Genomic DNA, 16,502 nt, shown 5'->3' with positions numbered 1-16,502 from the left:
TTTAGAGGGAGGAGGACTGAATGAAACAGGAGAGTGAAAGTAAAGATTTAGATATTCAAAAGCTTCCTCATTCACGTGTAGACAATAGGTTTTCAGAGAACATCCACAGGCAGGTAGGCCGAAAGGGGTGACTGGAAAAAGTGGCAGTGTGAAATAGAACAAGCTTTCCAGAAAAGTTATTGATGATACATTTCAAGAATCTAAAAATTATCAGTATGCTTTGGCCCAGAAATTATACCTTGAGAAATCTATCCTAAGGAAAACTTTGAAGTAGATATATTTTTAATTTCAGATCAAAGGTGTTACTATAACCTTACTGTATCCAAACTTAAAAATCCAAATAGGAGAATAATGAATACCTATGATATATCCATTCAATGGAATATTTGGCCATTAAAATGAGATTTATGAAAAATTTTCACAGAAAATGCTTTTGTGTTATTTAAATTAGCGAAGAGATAACATTGCTAATTGTTTTGCAAAAATGTCACCCTCATACATTAGTCTGGAGAAGCTAAATTCCTATAATATTTTAAAAACAATTTAAAATATCTATTAAAATTTAAAACAAACATTCTCTGGCCCAGATATTTTATTTCTGGGAAGCCCTACTATATACATAAAAACTCCAATACATATGGCTTCAAGTTTAAGAATATTTATTATATCAAAACTCCCAAAAGCCTGAAAATAACCAAATGCCCATCAACAAAGTAACGGTTAAATAAACTGTAGTATAGCCATATTATCATATGCTAGGTAGCTATTAAATAGAATATGGTAGATCCATATTGACTGACCTAGTGTATGTTCTTCGTGTTGTATTGTAAAATGAGAAAATGATGTTATAAAGTACTGTATATATAATGCCACTTTTTAAAATAAACATATGCTTATACTTTCACATGTGTAGAATGGATTAAGACGTGGAAGTATACCCATTGGACTAGACCTCATTTCTCTGGTAGAGGAAAATGTGAAGGCAAGGAAAAAAACACAGCCAAAGTATAAAAATGTATATACTGTAACATTAAACAAATATAGAAAATATAAAATTCAATCAGTGATATAACTGGAGTAGTTAAATTCCAAGGTAAAGTATCCCCAGTAAAAGTTAAGAAGTCAGGATTTGAACCAGAGTCTAACTTCAGAGCCCATGCTCTTAACCACCATGCTACACAGCTACACTAACCATATAACTTATTATTCAAATGAGATTTTGAGGGAACTATTAAGAAATATGCCCAGACGGTAGGCATAAAATGGGACTGTCCCAGGCAAACTAAAACAAAAGGTCACCCCATCTACATCTCACTATTATAAAACTTGGATTTTACATTTAGGGTGAAAAGAAAGAAGAAAAAGTAACCAACATTATTTGAGCTTAGTTTTCCTTATAATAAAGAGCCGAGAAGGAATATAAAGATAAGATCATTGATACGATCCCCTGATGGCTTGAGAGTTATACTGAAAAATTCTATTTCACTTATAAACTTAATACAAGTCTCACAGAATTTATACATTGATCAATCCTGTGTAATCTAAAAAACAAATTAAAGTTATCACAAATGTCACTGAAATAAAATCTGTAAATGAATACTACTGGTACCTAAGAATATATATTTAAGAAAAATATGTAGAAGATTAATATCATAAAAAATTAAAAATAAAGTTCCAAATTTATCAAAAAACAGTAATAAGACTGCTTTTAGGGGTTTCAATAGCACGTTCCATTATAGAGACTTTGTGTCATAAACAGCAAATAAATGACATGAATCTGCCTAAGGCTGACTGAGTAAATCTTTAATGAGAGAGTAAAGTCCTAAATTCTGATCAACTCTGAAACGACACAAACTTGGTAAATAAGATGAGAAAGCTAAATTAAGTAAAATAATTTAACTTAACATAATTATGAAGTTCTGAAATTTCATCATAAGTAAAAGCCAAATTACTAATGAGCATAATTACTAAAATATTACTAAACTGTTAGTATCTAAAAAGTAACAAACATAGGCCAAGAAAAAAAAAGACAAGAATGTGTGGCAGTTGGAACACTAAAAATATATCTATTCCTCATGGTGACAAAACAAGACTAATAATCCTCTCTAGCACGGTGCCAAACAAAAGCCCTATGACACTGAGCATGGGACTCAAATCTGTATCCAGGACCCTGAGGCAGAAATGTTGCTTCACTAGACCCACTTGATTCTGATAGCAGCAGTCCATGGAACACACTGTGAACACTACTGTCCTAGAGCAGTGGTTCTCACTGGGCTTGTTCAGACACAGTTTGCTAGGTCTCATTCCCCAATTTCTGATTCAGTTAAGTCTGGGGTGGAGCCTGAGAACAGGCAATTGTAACGAGCGCCCAAGTGATGCTGTTCCCTTTGAGACCACTTTGAAAACCTCTGTCTAAAAATAATGAAAAGTAAAGTATAGTACCTGTAAGGGACTCCTCCATCCAATTAAAATAAACATATTTTTTAAAATGTGAAGGTAAAATGTAAATGCCTCTGAACCAATCTATATTTTTAAATAAATAATGGCTTCAGTTTTAAAACATAACTCTTATTTTGTTTATAAAGTAATGTGAATATACTGAAGAGCATTTAGAAAAAAAATTGTAAAGAAAAAAACTCATTTCTCAAGAAAATTCACTATTATTATTTTGGCTTTTATAATTCTAGTTTATTCCCCTATGCAATCGTGTACATTTTGTTTTCTTATAAAAACTTGTTTTCTTATAAAATTGCTTGTAAAGAAGTGTTGAGGCAGAAAATAAAGATTATAAAAGTATCGTATTGTGGTATTGTTTGATAGTAAAACAATTTTCCAAAGTCACTGAATAAGAATCTGAAGTTTGACTTTTAAAAATTGATATAATTGGAATTCTTATTTAAAAGTATTTGTACAAAATAAACTTTGCAAGTAGGCTTCCCTTTGCACAGTATAATGTTAACTGAAACGCATGCATATTGGAACTATGTCCTCACTGCATGATTCCACAGTAACCCTAGTGACTGTGCAAAGCAAGGACATGGTTCTAATATGCCCAAATTTTGGTACCATGAAAAATTAAGGTCCATAATGAAGATTCTAACCCATCAAGGAAAGATGTATTTACTACACATTCTGTTTTAACATAAATGAAAGATGATATGTGTCAGAAAGCTCAACCAAAATATAAGACGATTTTTGTGCACCAATAATCTGAATAAATTTTCAATATACTGACTGCAGATGAAATTAATGTGTCACAAAATACACACCAACTGCCTGGAACCTAAGACTATATTTGTAAGGTCAGAAATACTTTCTATAAATATTTAATTAAAATTTTTAACCTTTAAAAGGTTAGAGTTTATGTTTTAAAGGTCCATGACACATTTTAAAATAAATGGAAAAAGAATATTCTGCAATCACAAAGTTTTGTTGAATAAAATGCATAATCAATGTCCTTTTACTTCTGATATGCAGAAATATATTATGGCTAGAGAAGAACAGTTTTTTATAGAAAGAGAAAAAATTAACAAGGTATAGAGTATTAGGCAAGTGATTATGTCATCATAAGGATTTGCTATATACTTTGGCTGAAACATAAGAAATTGCTGAGTTTGGTAGGTCAATTCATATGATTCAACCTAGTATTTTCAAAAAAAAGGAAAAAACAGGTACTAAAAAGGTACACTAAAATTAACTTTAAGCAAATCATATAATTAACATAAAGGAATTATCACTCAATTACCATATGTCTTAAATAACCAGAACTTAAATTTTACCCTATTTTCTACTTAACATTTAATGTCAATTTCCCCATATATTTATACATTATTCTCATTAAAATAACCTTTAAAGGCAATAAGTTCATGTAAACAAAGCCAAACTAAATGCAAATATTCACTGTATCAATTAATCAACACTGCTTATTAGTAAAGAACAATCCTCAAGTTCCAAACATGTTTTACAAATTAAATTTAATAAAAAACAAAATTTACCACATGTGCTATATATTTTGCTATTTATTTTATATTAAAAAAAGGATGCTTAGAAAAAATTGTAATGATTGTTTAATGGGTTATAGGTTCTATCTCATGCATCAAACATCATGTCATTTCTAATAAATATTTAAAATATACAATATCAGTAAATATTTCTAATCAAGATTTTGTCTAAAAGAGGAATAAAATCACAGATCTCTGCCTTAATTCAACAACGAAGATTCTATTAGGCAAAAACAGAAGTCTTACTACATATAAATATTACTAAAAATTACTAAAAATGCTTATATTTATCTCTGCTTGTTGGATAGATACTAAAATACCTATTAAAATCACCATTAAATGTATTTTTAGGATGAGAAATGATCATTAACAATGAGGAAAAGATAAATGGTAAATCTACCTTTGCAATTAAAACCTGCAAACTCTCCAACTTACCATTCTTGTATATAACCAGAATAAGCTTTTTAAAAAAAAAAAAAAAAAAGACACATAAAAGCATAATTATGCACTGGATTATAACAAAGAGTGGTAGGACTATGCCCAAATGATAATGATTATAAATGACTAAGAAAACAAAATACAATACTATACTAAACTAATTTGTTTATGGTTACATAGATGAGTACAAAATCTGCGTGAAGAATACATTCTTAGAATTCATGTGTATTAATTAAGTTTTTCGCGCCTGGCAAGTGGCACAAAAATTCTTAATATGGTTGACTTACATGATAAATACTCTACTGAATTAAATATATGTTATCAACACAATCGCAAATACCCTGAATATTTTCACATTATTTTCATGAGTTACTAGAATATTACTAATTTTAATTTCTATTTCTTACCAAATCAGCCTATTCTGTAAACTTTTCAGAGATCTCAGTATAGGGTAACAAAATGGATTTTCATATACTTTCTGCAGCTACTTCTTACCTCTTCCTTCTTCTAATCTGTGTCTCCTGATTACTCGCTGCCGTTTCTCTTCTTGTCGTAACTGAAGGTGTTCTTCAATGTTAACCCCAGGTACTGGGACAGCTGGATGGATGATTGACAAAAAAACATATACAGATATGTGTGTGTGTGTCTGTGTGTGCACCACACACACACATGTGTATATACACATATATAACAGATATGAGAACTATATGATATTCAAGAAAGTAAAAGTTAACAAAAATACTGTCTAAAACACAAATGATTTTTACAGCAATAATCTTAGCAAAAAAAAAAAAAAATCTCATTCCTTAATTAATGACATACTATTAGTTTCCATACAAGCAGTACTGCATAATTAACTATTAATTTAATTTTCTAACATATATCTAATAGAAATTGTTTAAACTATCCAAATTACCAAGTTTAGTAGAATCAAGCAAATTACCTAACAGAAGATCTAAAGGTATCATCTCTTTCACCGCATCAAGAATTCCTCTTTGTCTTGCCTCTTGGCCATCCAACTCTCTTGCGCAAGCCTTACAACAGCCACACACAGCACAGCCAGATTCTCCAGAACCACAACCACAGATCCTAAAAAAAAAGAAAAAGAAAAAAGAATTTACTGAAATCCTTCTACTCTTTCCTTAAAACTCTTTTCTATAACATCTTTTCTGCATTTCTGAGATTAAGTTAAATGAAATCATGATCAGGATGTGTCGATTTTTAAGAAAAGGTATGAACAGATAAATAATTGAAAACAAGAGTTTATTAAGCTCCTCAGAGGCATAGCTGGTATATTTCTACAGAAGATAACTTATTCTGCTATCTTCAAAGATTCTATTAACAAATATTTTTAAAGTGAAGCACCGGTAGCTTTACTAGTAAGTAGTCTGGATGCTTTGATTGATACACGAACACACAACCAACCAGACATTTCTATCTAATAGATAAGTGAAGGGAGGTATGGGCAGCCTTCAATGAGTGAGCCCAGCTTGTCAGCTTCTCACATTATGACTCTTTTCTCCTCCCTCTCCTTTATATGCTATCATCTCCCATTTACTCCTTTCACTACACCTAACCTGTTATTTTTCCTCTTTGTCCTTTTCATATCAGTTGTGAAATAAGAGTGTGGCATTTGATTACAACATAAACAAGACAAGAACACTACCAGAAATTGGTAAGAGGGTCAGTGAACAACTATCTTAGCCAGACATTTTATAGATGTAAAAATTGTAGCTTTAACATTATTTGCTGAATCAGTCTTTAAAAACTTTTGACAGCTTTGTTGAGCTTCCAGTTATCCAGATTTGCAGAAGTACAAGATGAAAGGTCTACCTGGCAGCAGTTTTGGAAGACAGCGAGGTGCCCTGTGAAATTCCTGGTTCTTAAGCGTAAGCATTACTGACAGTTTGGAGGGTCACTGACTACAACAGTAAAAACTGACACAATTAATATGCCTGGCTAATTATCTGTGGGCACTGTTTAGAAAATAATGTTTAATTCTAAATTTAACCTAAGCTATATAGTCACAACTTTATAATAACTGAAGTCATTTTTAATAGTGCTTAGTATCCTGGCACATATTCTTATGCTGACTTTATTTACATATTCATTTCTGCTTCATTATTCAAGAAATTATTGGACTTGGCTAGGTAATATCCATTTAGGTCAATAAATAATTATTGGAAACTAACAGCAAATTAGGGAAAAGCATATAAAGAAGGATAAGTAATTTCAGGAAGAACCAGAGAATTATAAATTTATTTATAATGTCATAAATAAATTTATAAATAAATTTATTTATGACATTTATCATTTGCTTAAGTTCTGAGATTGGGGACACTTAATTTTAAAGGAAATAGCCTGAGAGGGATCCAGGAAGATAAATTTTAACTTTTTGTAGAAGAAATATTATCCTTTGATAAAGAGGGACAAAATATTTTTTCATAGGCTAAAAATGAAAATAAAATATATTATTTAAAAATCCTAATATTTCAATAGCCTAAAAGAAAAGGTCTGTTATATATGATCTAATTCACTGTTAGGACTAGTGTAAACCAGGGAATATACTCATAGGAGATTCAGAAATTATCTGAGAAGAAATACTTGACGACTAAAAAGTTGTCAAATAGGGAGGTCAGAGGTGGCGGGAGGGGTGGGGAAGGGCTGTTCTCACTTTGGGCTTTTCTTCACAAGATACCTCTTACTTTCCATAGTTAGCTAATTATCATAACTAAGCTAATCTTACAAAGAATAGATCTATCATAATACAAGATCGATCATAATCAATCTGATATCACAAAGGATACTCACTATGTTATACTGGCTATAAATGGCAACGCAAAAATAAGAATTAAAATTCTCCCCACATTCTAGGGAAAAGACTGTATTCTGATTCTGCCAAACTCACATATCATCTTTAAAAATGACAATATAGAACTGCCCCCAAAAAGTGGTCCAACAAAGAGTAAAAAGAATGATGATAACAGGTATAATGCAACTTTAGAAGTAACAGTTTCTAGAACTCCTAAAATTGAGAAAGGTAAATTTAATTTAAAAGAAAATTATATATATCCCTAATCAAGTATTCTCCATGATAGTTGACAACCCTACTCAGAAAACATTCTGTTCAACAAAAATGAACAGAATTCAACAAAAATGAAAGCACAATCCAAGCTTTGAAAAAGTTTACAACCTGTTTTTAAATAATGTTTAAATTAATAAAATGAAAGAAAAGCAACTTAAATAAAAATGACACCAAACTAGAAATCACTATAATAGAGAACGATTACAAAAATTATAAGTATAAGCCAATATGCCTTTAAGACACAACACAGTAGAATACTCTGGGAAAATTTGGAAAGAAATATGTTCTGCACATTTTCTACAAATATTTTATTTCCTCAGTATCAATCGTTTTCTTACCCTCCCGGAACTCTGTCTGGACGCCCACTACTGACGCAGCTGGCTCCATAGCCCGTACAGTCTCCACAGACAGTGCACACCATGCACTGCTCCAGCTTCCATTTATGCATGCCTGGCGGACACATCATGGACTTCTCATCTTTTTCATCTAGTTCTTCTTCCAGGTCTTCATCCATTGCTGTGGCCATATTTTCAACTCCAAATCCTATTTGACAGATCAATTTATAATTTTTATGTAGATTACTTCTCATGTCTAAAAAACTGATAATTATATTTCCCAATTAAAAATCTGTTAATCCAAGTGAATATGCAAAGGAATGCTAGAATTTAAGAGCAATGAAAATAAAATTTAGGGACCACTAATAAATGCTCTATTTCCTTTCTTGCAAAAAGAACCAGGGGCAGCAGGAACATCTCTTAGTTATAACTTTCTGTCAATCACACTTTTAATTTTTTTCTGATTTAAGTCTCTCTTTTCCATATTCACAGTCAACACTTTTGTTCAACAGACTGAAGTCCTCTAACCACACTCTAAGCTAAGAGTCCCTCCACTCCAGAACATCCTCTGCTAACAATCAGCTACTTAAAACTTACTTGATCCTATAACTTGACAATTTACAAAGCTTCAATGTCTTTCCAAGGTTTTTAAAAGAACAGAACTCCTCAGCAAGATACAGTCACACAATGGCTTCCAATTTTTTCCAATCTCATTTCCTCCATGCAAACTACACTCTACCTGAACCTAAATATCCTCTGCTTTCTAAACATCCTGTGTACTTTCACATGTTCTGGGCCTTTACTCATTTCTGCTTTATCTGCATGATTCTACCTCATTTATCAAATGCCTTTTCCTACCTCATCTACCACAGAAAATCCTTTTCACCCTTCAACAACTCAGCTTAGAACTCATTTCCGATGAAAGCACTTACCACTTCTTCCAGAGTCACTACCTTCTAAAAACCTGTTTACACCTCAATTATTACTTATTTTTGTTATAATTCCTTCAACCCTTTTTTTTTTTAATTATGATTGAACACCTACTATGCCCCAGGTATTTCACCTTAAGGCAGAATCAGCAAAATTTTTCATAAAGGGCCATATTGTTAATAACAGAGGCTTTGTGGGCCACATAAGTCTCTGTCATATTTTTAAAAGTAACCCTTTACAAATGTAAAATCCATTTTTACCTTGGAGGGCCATATAGAACCAGGCTACTCAGCAGATATGGCATCAGCTTATGATTTGTAGACATCTGCTCTAAGCACTGAGGACTATGATAATGAGCTGCTATAAAGCTTATAGCTTAGTGAGAAAGATCCATAATCAAATAGCCATACAGAACAGTATAAATATACAACTATAACAGGATTATGAAGGAACATACAGTGCTATGAGAGCATATAATGAAAGAGAAAATCTGTGGGAATCAAGAAATTATTTTTTATGTTTGTCTTTCCTACTAGACTTAGACCCTCAAAGCCAAGGTTATAGCTTGCTCACTTTATCCCTTATTTTAGTCATCCTATTACCACATATACTTATAACAGACTCAGTATAGGTTTTTCTACTCAAGAAATACACTCATAGAATATACGGCTTTTTTATTTTATTTTCGCCACTTCTAAGCGATGGACAGGCTAGAAAATTAGATAATCAAGTACTAGATAACTATGTATGCCTAGAGTTAGAATAAAGCAATCCCGAAGAAGGCCTAAATGACTGTATGTTAAATAACAACAATAGTTAAAATATATTGAATATTTATTTGTACCTAGGTCCACATATGTTACCCATTTAACCACCCCAACAGTACTGTTACTATTATCCTCAAATTAGTCTTCAAATTCAAAGCAATCCCAATCACAAATGCCAAGTAGAAAAACTGACTCTAATTCTTATAGGGAAAAAAGGCCCCAACCTGACTACATAAAGTAAAAATTTATTAAAAAAAAAAAATGAAAAATTTGCCATCAAAATTTAAAAATTATATGCAACAAATGAAACATAAATAAATATAAAAGATACACACGAGTTAGTCAAAGATATTTGTAACACATACAACATAAAAAAACTCCTACAAGTCAATGAGAAAAAGGCAAGCAAAACAAGAAAAGTTTTAAAATACAGTCTAAATCACTACTTATAACCAAGGGAATGCAAATTAAAATAAATATGAGACCCAGCAATTCTACTCCTAGTTATATACCTCAGTTATATACCACTGACATTTACTAGAAATGTTATAACATTATTCATAATAAACAAAACTAGAAACTACTCAAATGTTCACAATCCCAGAAAAAATTTTAAAACTGTAGTATATTCACATGATTTAATACTATAATTACACAAAAATGAAAATGAACAATCTATAACTAACTGTAACAACATGGATGAATCTCACAGATATAAAGCTGAGTGAAAAGAAACCAGACATTAAGTGTTCAAACTACATTATTACATTTATAAAGTCCAAAAGTATGCAAAAGTAACATAGGGTATCAACTGGAAAGGACAGTAACTGGAGAGGAACATAAAGGGGGGTTTCCTGGGGTGCTGATTACATGAATGTGTTCAGTTTGTGAAAATTCATGGAGATGTATACTTATGATATGTACATCTTTCTGCATACATGTTATACTTCAATATAAAAAAACTGCAATGAAATACAATGTTATAGCCCTTACACCGACAAAATCAGAGTCTGTCCATTTCAACTATATGAGTGATGTGGAGAATCAAACTCTACTGGTAAGAGTATAAATTGGTACGACTTCTTCCAAGAAAAATCTAGCAAAGCTGAAATCTACAAAACAGCAATTTCACGAGAGGGTGTCTCACACGTTTGCCAGAAAATATGTATAAAGATTTTTAAATTATAATAGTGAAATATTAGAAATAAACTCTTCTCTTAGCAGGAAAATGGATAAACTGTGGTATAGTAGTGGCATGGTGTTTTTACACAGCAGTTAACTTGAATCATCTAGATTTATATGTACCATCATGGACATACTTCAACCATAACAGTGAGACATATTTTTTTGCAGAAAAATATGAGTAACAGATTAGCACTTTGTTTAACTTTTATGCTTAAAATATATGTGTGATATGTTGTACATATAAAATATATAAGAACAAGTAAAAATATAGGAACATGACTGAAATCAATTAAAGTCATGATTGTGGTTAGTTCTGGAGAGAGAGAGAGTATATTAATAAGCCTTAGAAGGAGAACACAGGACACTAGAATCTTATCAATAATTTTTTTCACTGAAAAATAATAAGATATGGTGGTAGATACACTTTTAAAAAAATATTTTAATATCATTTTCAATACTTTTCCTGTTTTCTAAAAGAAACTTTAAAAAATGCCTTTATGTTCTTTATGGCTCTGCAATCTGTATTCATTATAACTTACACTACTTGCCTGCTTTCTAATTCGATATTTAATAACAGTGAATTCTACTAAGTAAAAAATCTTTTTAACAATTTTATTTCAATTATTACAAAATTTGCACTGAGTCCATTATATAGGTGTAAATGTATGTCAAAGTTTCACCAAAGTTTCAAAATAACTTCATTCACTTCAGAACTCTTATAAAACATAAGTTGAATATATAAGTAAAAAACTAAACCAGTTCTCTCTTCTTTGCCTAGTAGGCATTATCCAAAACTATGGTTCACTAGTTTAGAAAGAAGAAAAAAGGTTTCCATTTTAAAATAATCCATGTCTTTTCTTCTGTTTTTTTTTTTTTTAAATCAGTACTGCTATAACAGACTTGCTCTTATAAAAACTAAAGTATTTTAAATATACAATTACATAAAGAAAGAAAAAAACAGTGGGCTCTTGATGTCCTGATGAACTTGTTTTTGCTAATTTATACAAATATTAATCCTGAAACTCATTTGTACCGAAATGCAGTTCAATGCTTAGTTCTAATAATGCTTAGTTCCTATTCTCAAGCCCACACAAAATTAAAAACAGAAAACCAGAAACTGGAATGAAGGCTTTAGGATAACACTGATAGCAGGTGACATAAAAATTGAGAGCAAGAATGAAGCAGACACAACTATTCAAAAATAATACCACAACAAGACTGGATAAATCTCTCACTTCCTTTCAATAGCCTGAGTAGGCACAGAATACAGTGAATAAGGGGCACCTACAATTTAGATCTTGATAAAGGATCAAGTATTCTTAAGGATCATTCTTAGTTGTCACGAACTGATTATATTAGAGGTAAGCAAATGCTGTTAGATAGGAAGATAATAATTTGCCACACAGACTGCTGCCAATAATGTTTAAAACTGAAAATATGGTATGAAAAGCTAATAACAAAGAGTCTGAAAAGTGTACTTTTCTAGAATAATTTAGTCACCAAAAATACTAAAGCAAAAAGGTTTTATAATATTTTATGTGAAGTTAAGGAAAACATACAAGTAAACAAGCTCATTTGCTCAGAAATTAAAAGTCTAGGTTATATCTGATTATTCCAGTGATATACTGTCAAATAAATAAAAAATTCAGTGGTTTTCCTAATTTGTAAGTACGAAATCAAAAATCCACTTGTTTTGAAAAGAGTAAGATTCTTTGCCACGTGGTTCTGAAAAACTAATGAAAAAACAACACACAGTTTAACGGCCATACATTCAATACCTACCTTTCCCGCCCTGGCTCATGGCGCCCGTGTCTCGCCCACACTGTCCTTTATTATTGACACCAAATGTCCAAACTTCTCCATTCTTCATTAAAACACAAGTGTGAGCTTTGCCCATAGCCACCTGAGTTACAAAATGGCCCTTCAAGTCTGTTACCAAACCTATGGGAAAGATACGACTTTGGTAAGAAACAACAAAAAAAGCCTTTCTGAGACCAATAAATCATCAATAATGTAAAAGGACTACCTCAATACAGAACTTTTTATTTCTAGGATAAAATAACCCACTCAAATGGGAAATAAGTGGTCAAAAGACTGGCAGAGTATCAGTAAAATAATTCTGTAATGAAGCTCCAAAATCTTAAAATGTTAGCATCCAACTTGGAACAAATCTTTAATGTGGCATTAGCTCAAGCTAGCTTCTTCTGAATACTTCCTCTAAGTGGTAACACCTCTCAACATTTCTCAGAAGGGTGACTAGTTCTCAAACTTTCCTGGTCCAAGAACAAAGGAGCCCGAAAATCATGTGCTTTACCTGCTTTGACCTGACTCAGCAAAACAAAGTAAAACATTTGCCGGAATATACTGATATAACATTTTTGTAGAAACCTGTGAGATTTTCCAAAGTAGTATTTTTCAATCCTTTTTAACATACAATGCTTTCTTCCACAATCCAAAGTATAGCTAGTTCCTAAACTTGACTAGCTGAACAAGTTTCAATCAGCCCTAGCCAAGAAGATTTTAGCAAGCAATAATTATACTGAATATTATTTTTAAACTCTACATGAGCCCTCCTCAAAATTTTGATTCACTCTGACACTGAGGCCAACTGAGCATCGAAATATTATCACATTAAGCCAACTCACATACTGAGTACAGTTCAATATATAATTGCTATAAATGTACAATATATGTCATTTCCTCAGCATGAGACAATCATTTAAACTTCCAATTGGAAACGTCATTAATTCTAGTTTCATTTTTACAAGAAAATTCATAGGCTTTACGTATTTACCTCATATAAAAACCTTCCAAATGGGTTGCCTCAATCATTATACTCATTTCTAAGTGCCAGAAAGAAAACCTAGCAACCAAATATGATCAGAGTTTATAAATATAAAACTCTTTCTTTGGCTAGCCCTATGCTTCGTAATCGCTATTTAAACTTTTGGTTTCTCTGTCACTCAGTCACTTAAGTAGTTCTGAAGACCCCACCACGTGCAAGACACTGTGCTGGGCACTGAGGATATAGTAAACATGAGATTCCCTTTCTAACTTCCTAACAGAAGAATATAAATAATTCATCGAGCATAAATCAGCTACTTTATGAAAATCATTTCCCTAGTGAACTACAAGGAAGCTGTCACATGAGCATCTAACTGGGTCTAGGGAAAGCTTTCCAGAGAATGTACAGCTAAAGTAGAGCTGCACTAGCCAAGTAAGCCCCATAATTAGCTCTGCATGAAACTAGTGACAGTAGTCTCCACAATAAGACAGGAAAGAAATGTGAAAAACGTAGAGAAGTCATGCTACGAATGTTCATTGTCTAGACATATCTTTGCAACACATAATGTCTAGTACTGGACTTTCTTTACATAACAGTGAAATGTTTAACTTACTTGAGCTATCGGAGTAAATGGCATCTTTTCCAAACATGTATAGCTCTCCATCTTTAGAAATAACAGAACTACTTCCATTATTGCAGGCTGTATACACGACGATCTTCCCTTCCATCTTAATTATCTTTTTAGGTTTATAAGGTTTTGACTGTCGTCTGCTCTTAGCTTAAACAAAATTAAATTAAATTAAATTAAGGCATCTATGCACAAATAAAAACAATAGTTTGTATATAGAGCCCAAGAAAAAAACATTATTTGCATTTATGATACATTCATTCATTCATTCTCACAAAGACCTGGGCTTCCCAACATGTCAATTAAAATGAGTAAATATGAAAGCTTCATCTGGTTAATTAATATTCCGGCTATCACTGTCACCAATTTTCTAACAAACTTCCAGGAGCCCAATCTCTAAATTAGCTATTTACATTATCAACACTATTCCATATTCGTGAGTGTGTGTGTGTGTGTGTGTATGTATGTAAATATATAATCCATTTTTCTCTCAACCTCTACCTCACATGTATTCTTATGCTAGAACCTGAAAAGTAAAATCCTTTCTTCATTCATTCAACACATACGTATTAAGTAGATATAGCTAGTTGATAAGAAATTGTAATGAAGAAAAATATACTCATGAAGGGAGAGTGAATAAATTTAAATGTGGATGATTCAGGTAGTCCCTACTCTCAAAAACTAAATCTCTAGCATGGCAAAAGATAGGAAATATTGACCTTCTATTCCTTTAGTGCATCCCAGTTCTTGCATACTTTTCAGAATAAAAACATACTGCTGTGCTAGGTATAACTCTGGAACTTAAAATACCATTATAATTTTTCACATAACATGATTTACATCATATATATAGTAACTATGTTATCTGGTACTCAAGCAAAGAAAGAACAATGTTCTTGCATACTAGAAGGAAAAACTGGCTGTGCTGAAGTTTCCGAAATTTGCTAAAACACTTCGTGGCTATTTTATGGGATTTCTAATTGCATAAGATGCTACCCCATTGTGCTACAATGTATAAAGTGTATGAGAAGTTACAAAAAAAAAAACAACCCACAATATTTTGAGGAAGACTTAATAGAAGTATAAGAAATATGAGATATAAACAAATACTTTATTTTTCATTGCTAAGGAATGTTTGCTTTCATCATAGAGAAATAACACCAAGAACAGTGATCCATAATTGACATCATTACATAAGGTTCCATAAGGTTTACTTCATTCTGAAATAGATATTCCTTCCAAAATTTTAAGTTACCTAAAATAGCATATTGGAATAAATAAGTTTTAAAAATAATACCAACTGATAAAACAGATGACTAGCCACTTATCCATAAAGCATATAAAAATCCATGAATATGAACTCTAGAATGAAATCAGCAATCACGGTTCTTAAATGAACAGTACACCATCACCATTAACTGAATATGCCCCATACAGTAAAATCCTCTATTAACTTAGTGAGGTTAATGTTGTTGGAACTGATATACCTTACGTGAATAAGTTCCACACTATTTTTACTGAATATCCCGTAGGTCAGTCAACTTACTTGATTCTCCATCTTCTCCTTTACTTGCAGATCCAGTAAAGAATATGCTTCCATCTTCTGCAACTAAAAGGGCATGAGAGCCATCGTGTCCAACTGAGAAGTGCACGATCTTTGGAGATTTTGTAATTGGTAGCTCAACCCATTTTCCTGCTGAAGGACCACCCTGTTTGATTCCAAGACTCTGGTATTTGCCAGTATAATATATCTTATAGATTTAAAAACAATAAAAAGAAAAAAAAGAAAAGGAAAAAGGAATTATGTGCCTTTTGGAGAAGAACACCAGATTTCACATGAGAAAAAAACAAAACAACTTTCATATTTTATTGAAAAACAAAAATAACAAGAATTCAAACTCTTTTTCAATACTATTTGACCTTTGTGAGCTGAGGAGAGAAACAGACATATTTCTTAAAAGGCAGATTTCATAATAGTTCTTTTCCATATCTATTCAGAACACATATAATCTTTCATCTTTTAATCTTATTAGATATTTTATAAGTATCCTGAATAGGTATGAAAAAATATACTTCATAATCATAAATATAGTCAAAACTCACAATAGTAGGGAATTCATAAAATTCTCATTTCATTTTCTCCAATGCAAAAAGCCCTACAAATATACTGTATTTGCCTAGTAATTTTAATTTTCAGAATTCTTTTAATTACCTCACTTTATTCTCATACCCACTATATAAGAAATAAGCTTCCATTTCTACAGATTGATCTCTACAACCCATAACCTATTTACACATGGTCCTATTACCCCTAACTTACAGTCTGTATATCTCTACTCATTTACAGA

The 16,502-nt window shown here is 31.7% G+C and overlaps 1 protein-coding gene across 11 annotated transcripts in view; it reads right to left on the bottom strand.

Moving 5' to 3' along the window:
• Window positions 1-16,502, bottom strand: part of MYCBP2 (MYC binding protein 2) — a 232,740-nt gene that overhangs the window by 160,413 nt on the left and 55,825 nt on the right. For all 11 annotated transcript variants that reach the window (XM_016149329.2, XM_016149321.2, XM_016149322.2 and 8 more), the window contains exons 12-17: window positions 15,701-15,905; window positions 14,140-14,304; window positions 12,524-12,682; window positions 7,863-8,067; window positions 5,383-5,528; window positions 4,935-5,036 (exon numbers count right to left, since the gene is read on the bottom strand). In XM_016149329.2, the coding sequence (XP_016004815.1) occupies window positions 4,935-5,036; window positions 5,383-5,528; window positions 7,863-8,067; window positions 12,524-12,682; window positions 14,140-14,304; window positions 15,701-15,905 (982 nt within the window). The remainder of the gene's footprint in view (window positions 1-4,934; window positions 5,037-5,382; window positions 5,529-7,862; window positions 8,068-12,523; window positions 12,683-14,139; window positions 14,305-15,700; window positions 15,906-16,502) is intronic.

The sequence above is a fragment of the Rousettus aegyptiacus genome, unplaced genomic scaffold, assembly GCF_014176215.1.
Source record: "Rousettus aegyptiacus isolate mRouAeg1 unplaced genomic scaffold, mRouAeg1.p scaffold_m13_p_11, whole genome shotgun sequence".
NCBI lineage: Eukaryota > Metazoa > Chordata > Mammalia > Chiroptera > Pteropodidae > Rousettus > Rousettus aegyptiacus.
This window is presented reverse-complemented; position numbering and strand designations above follow the sequence as displayed.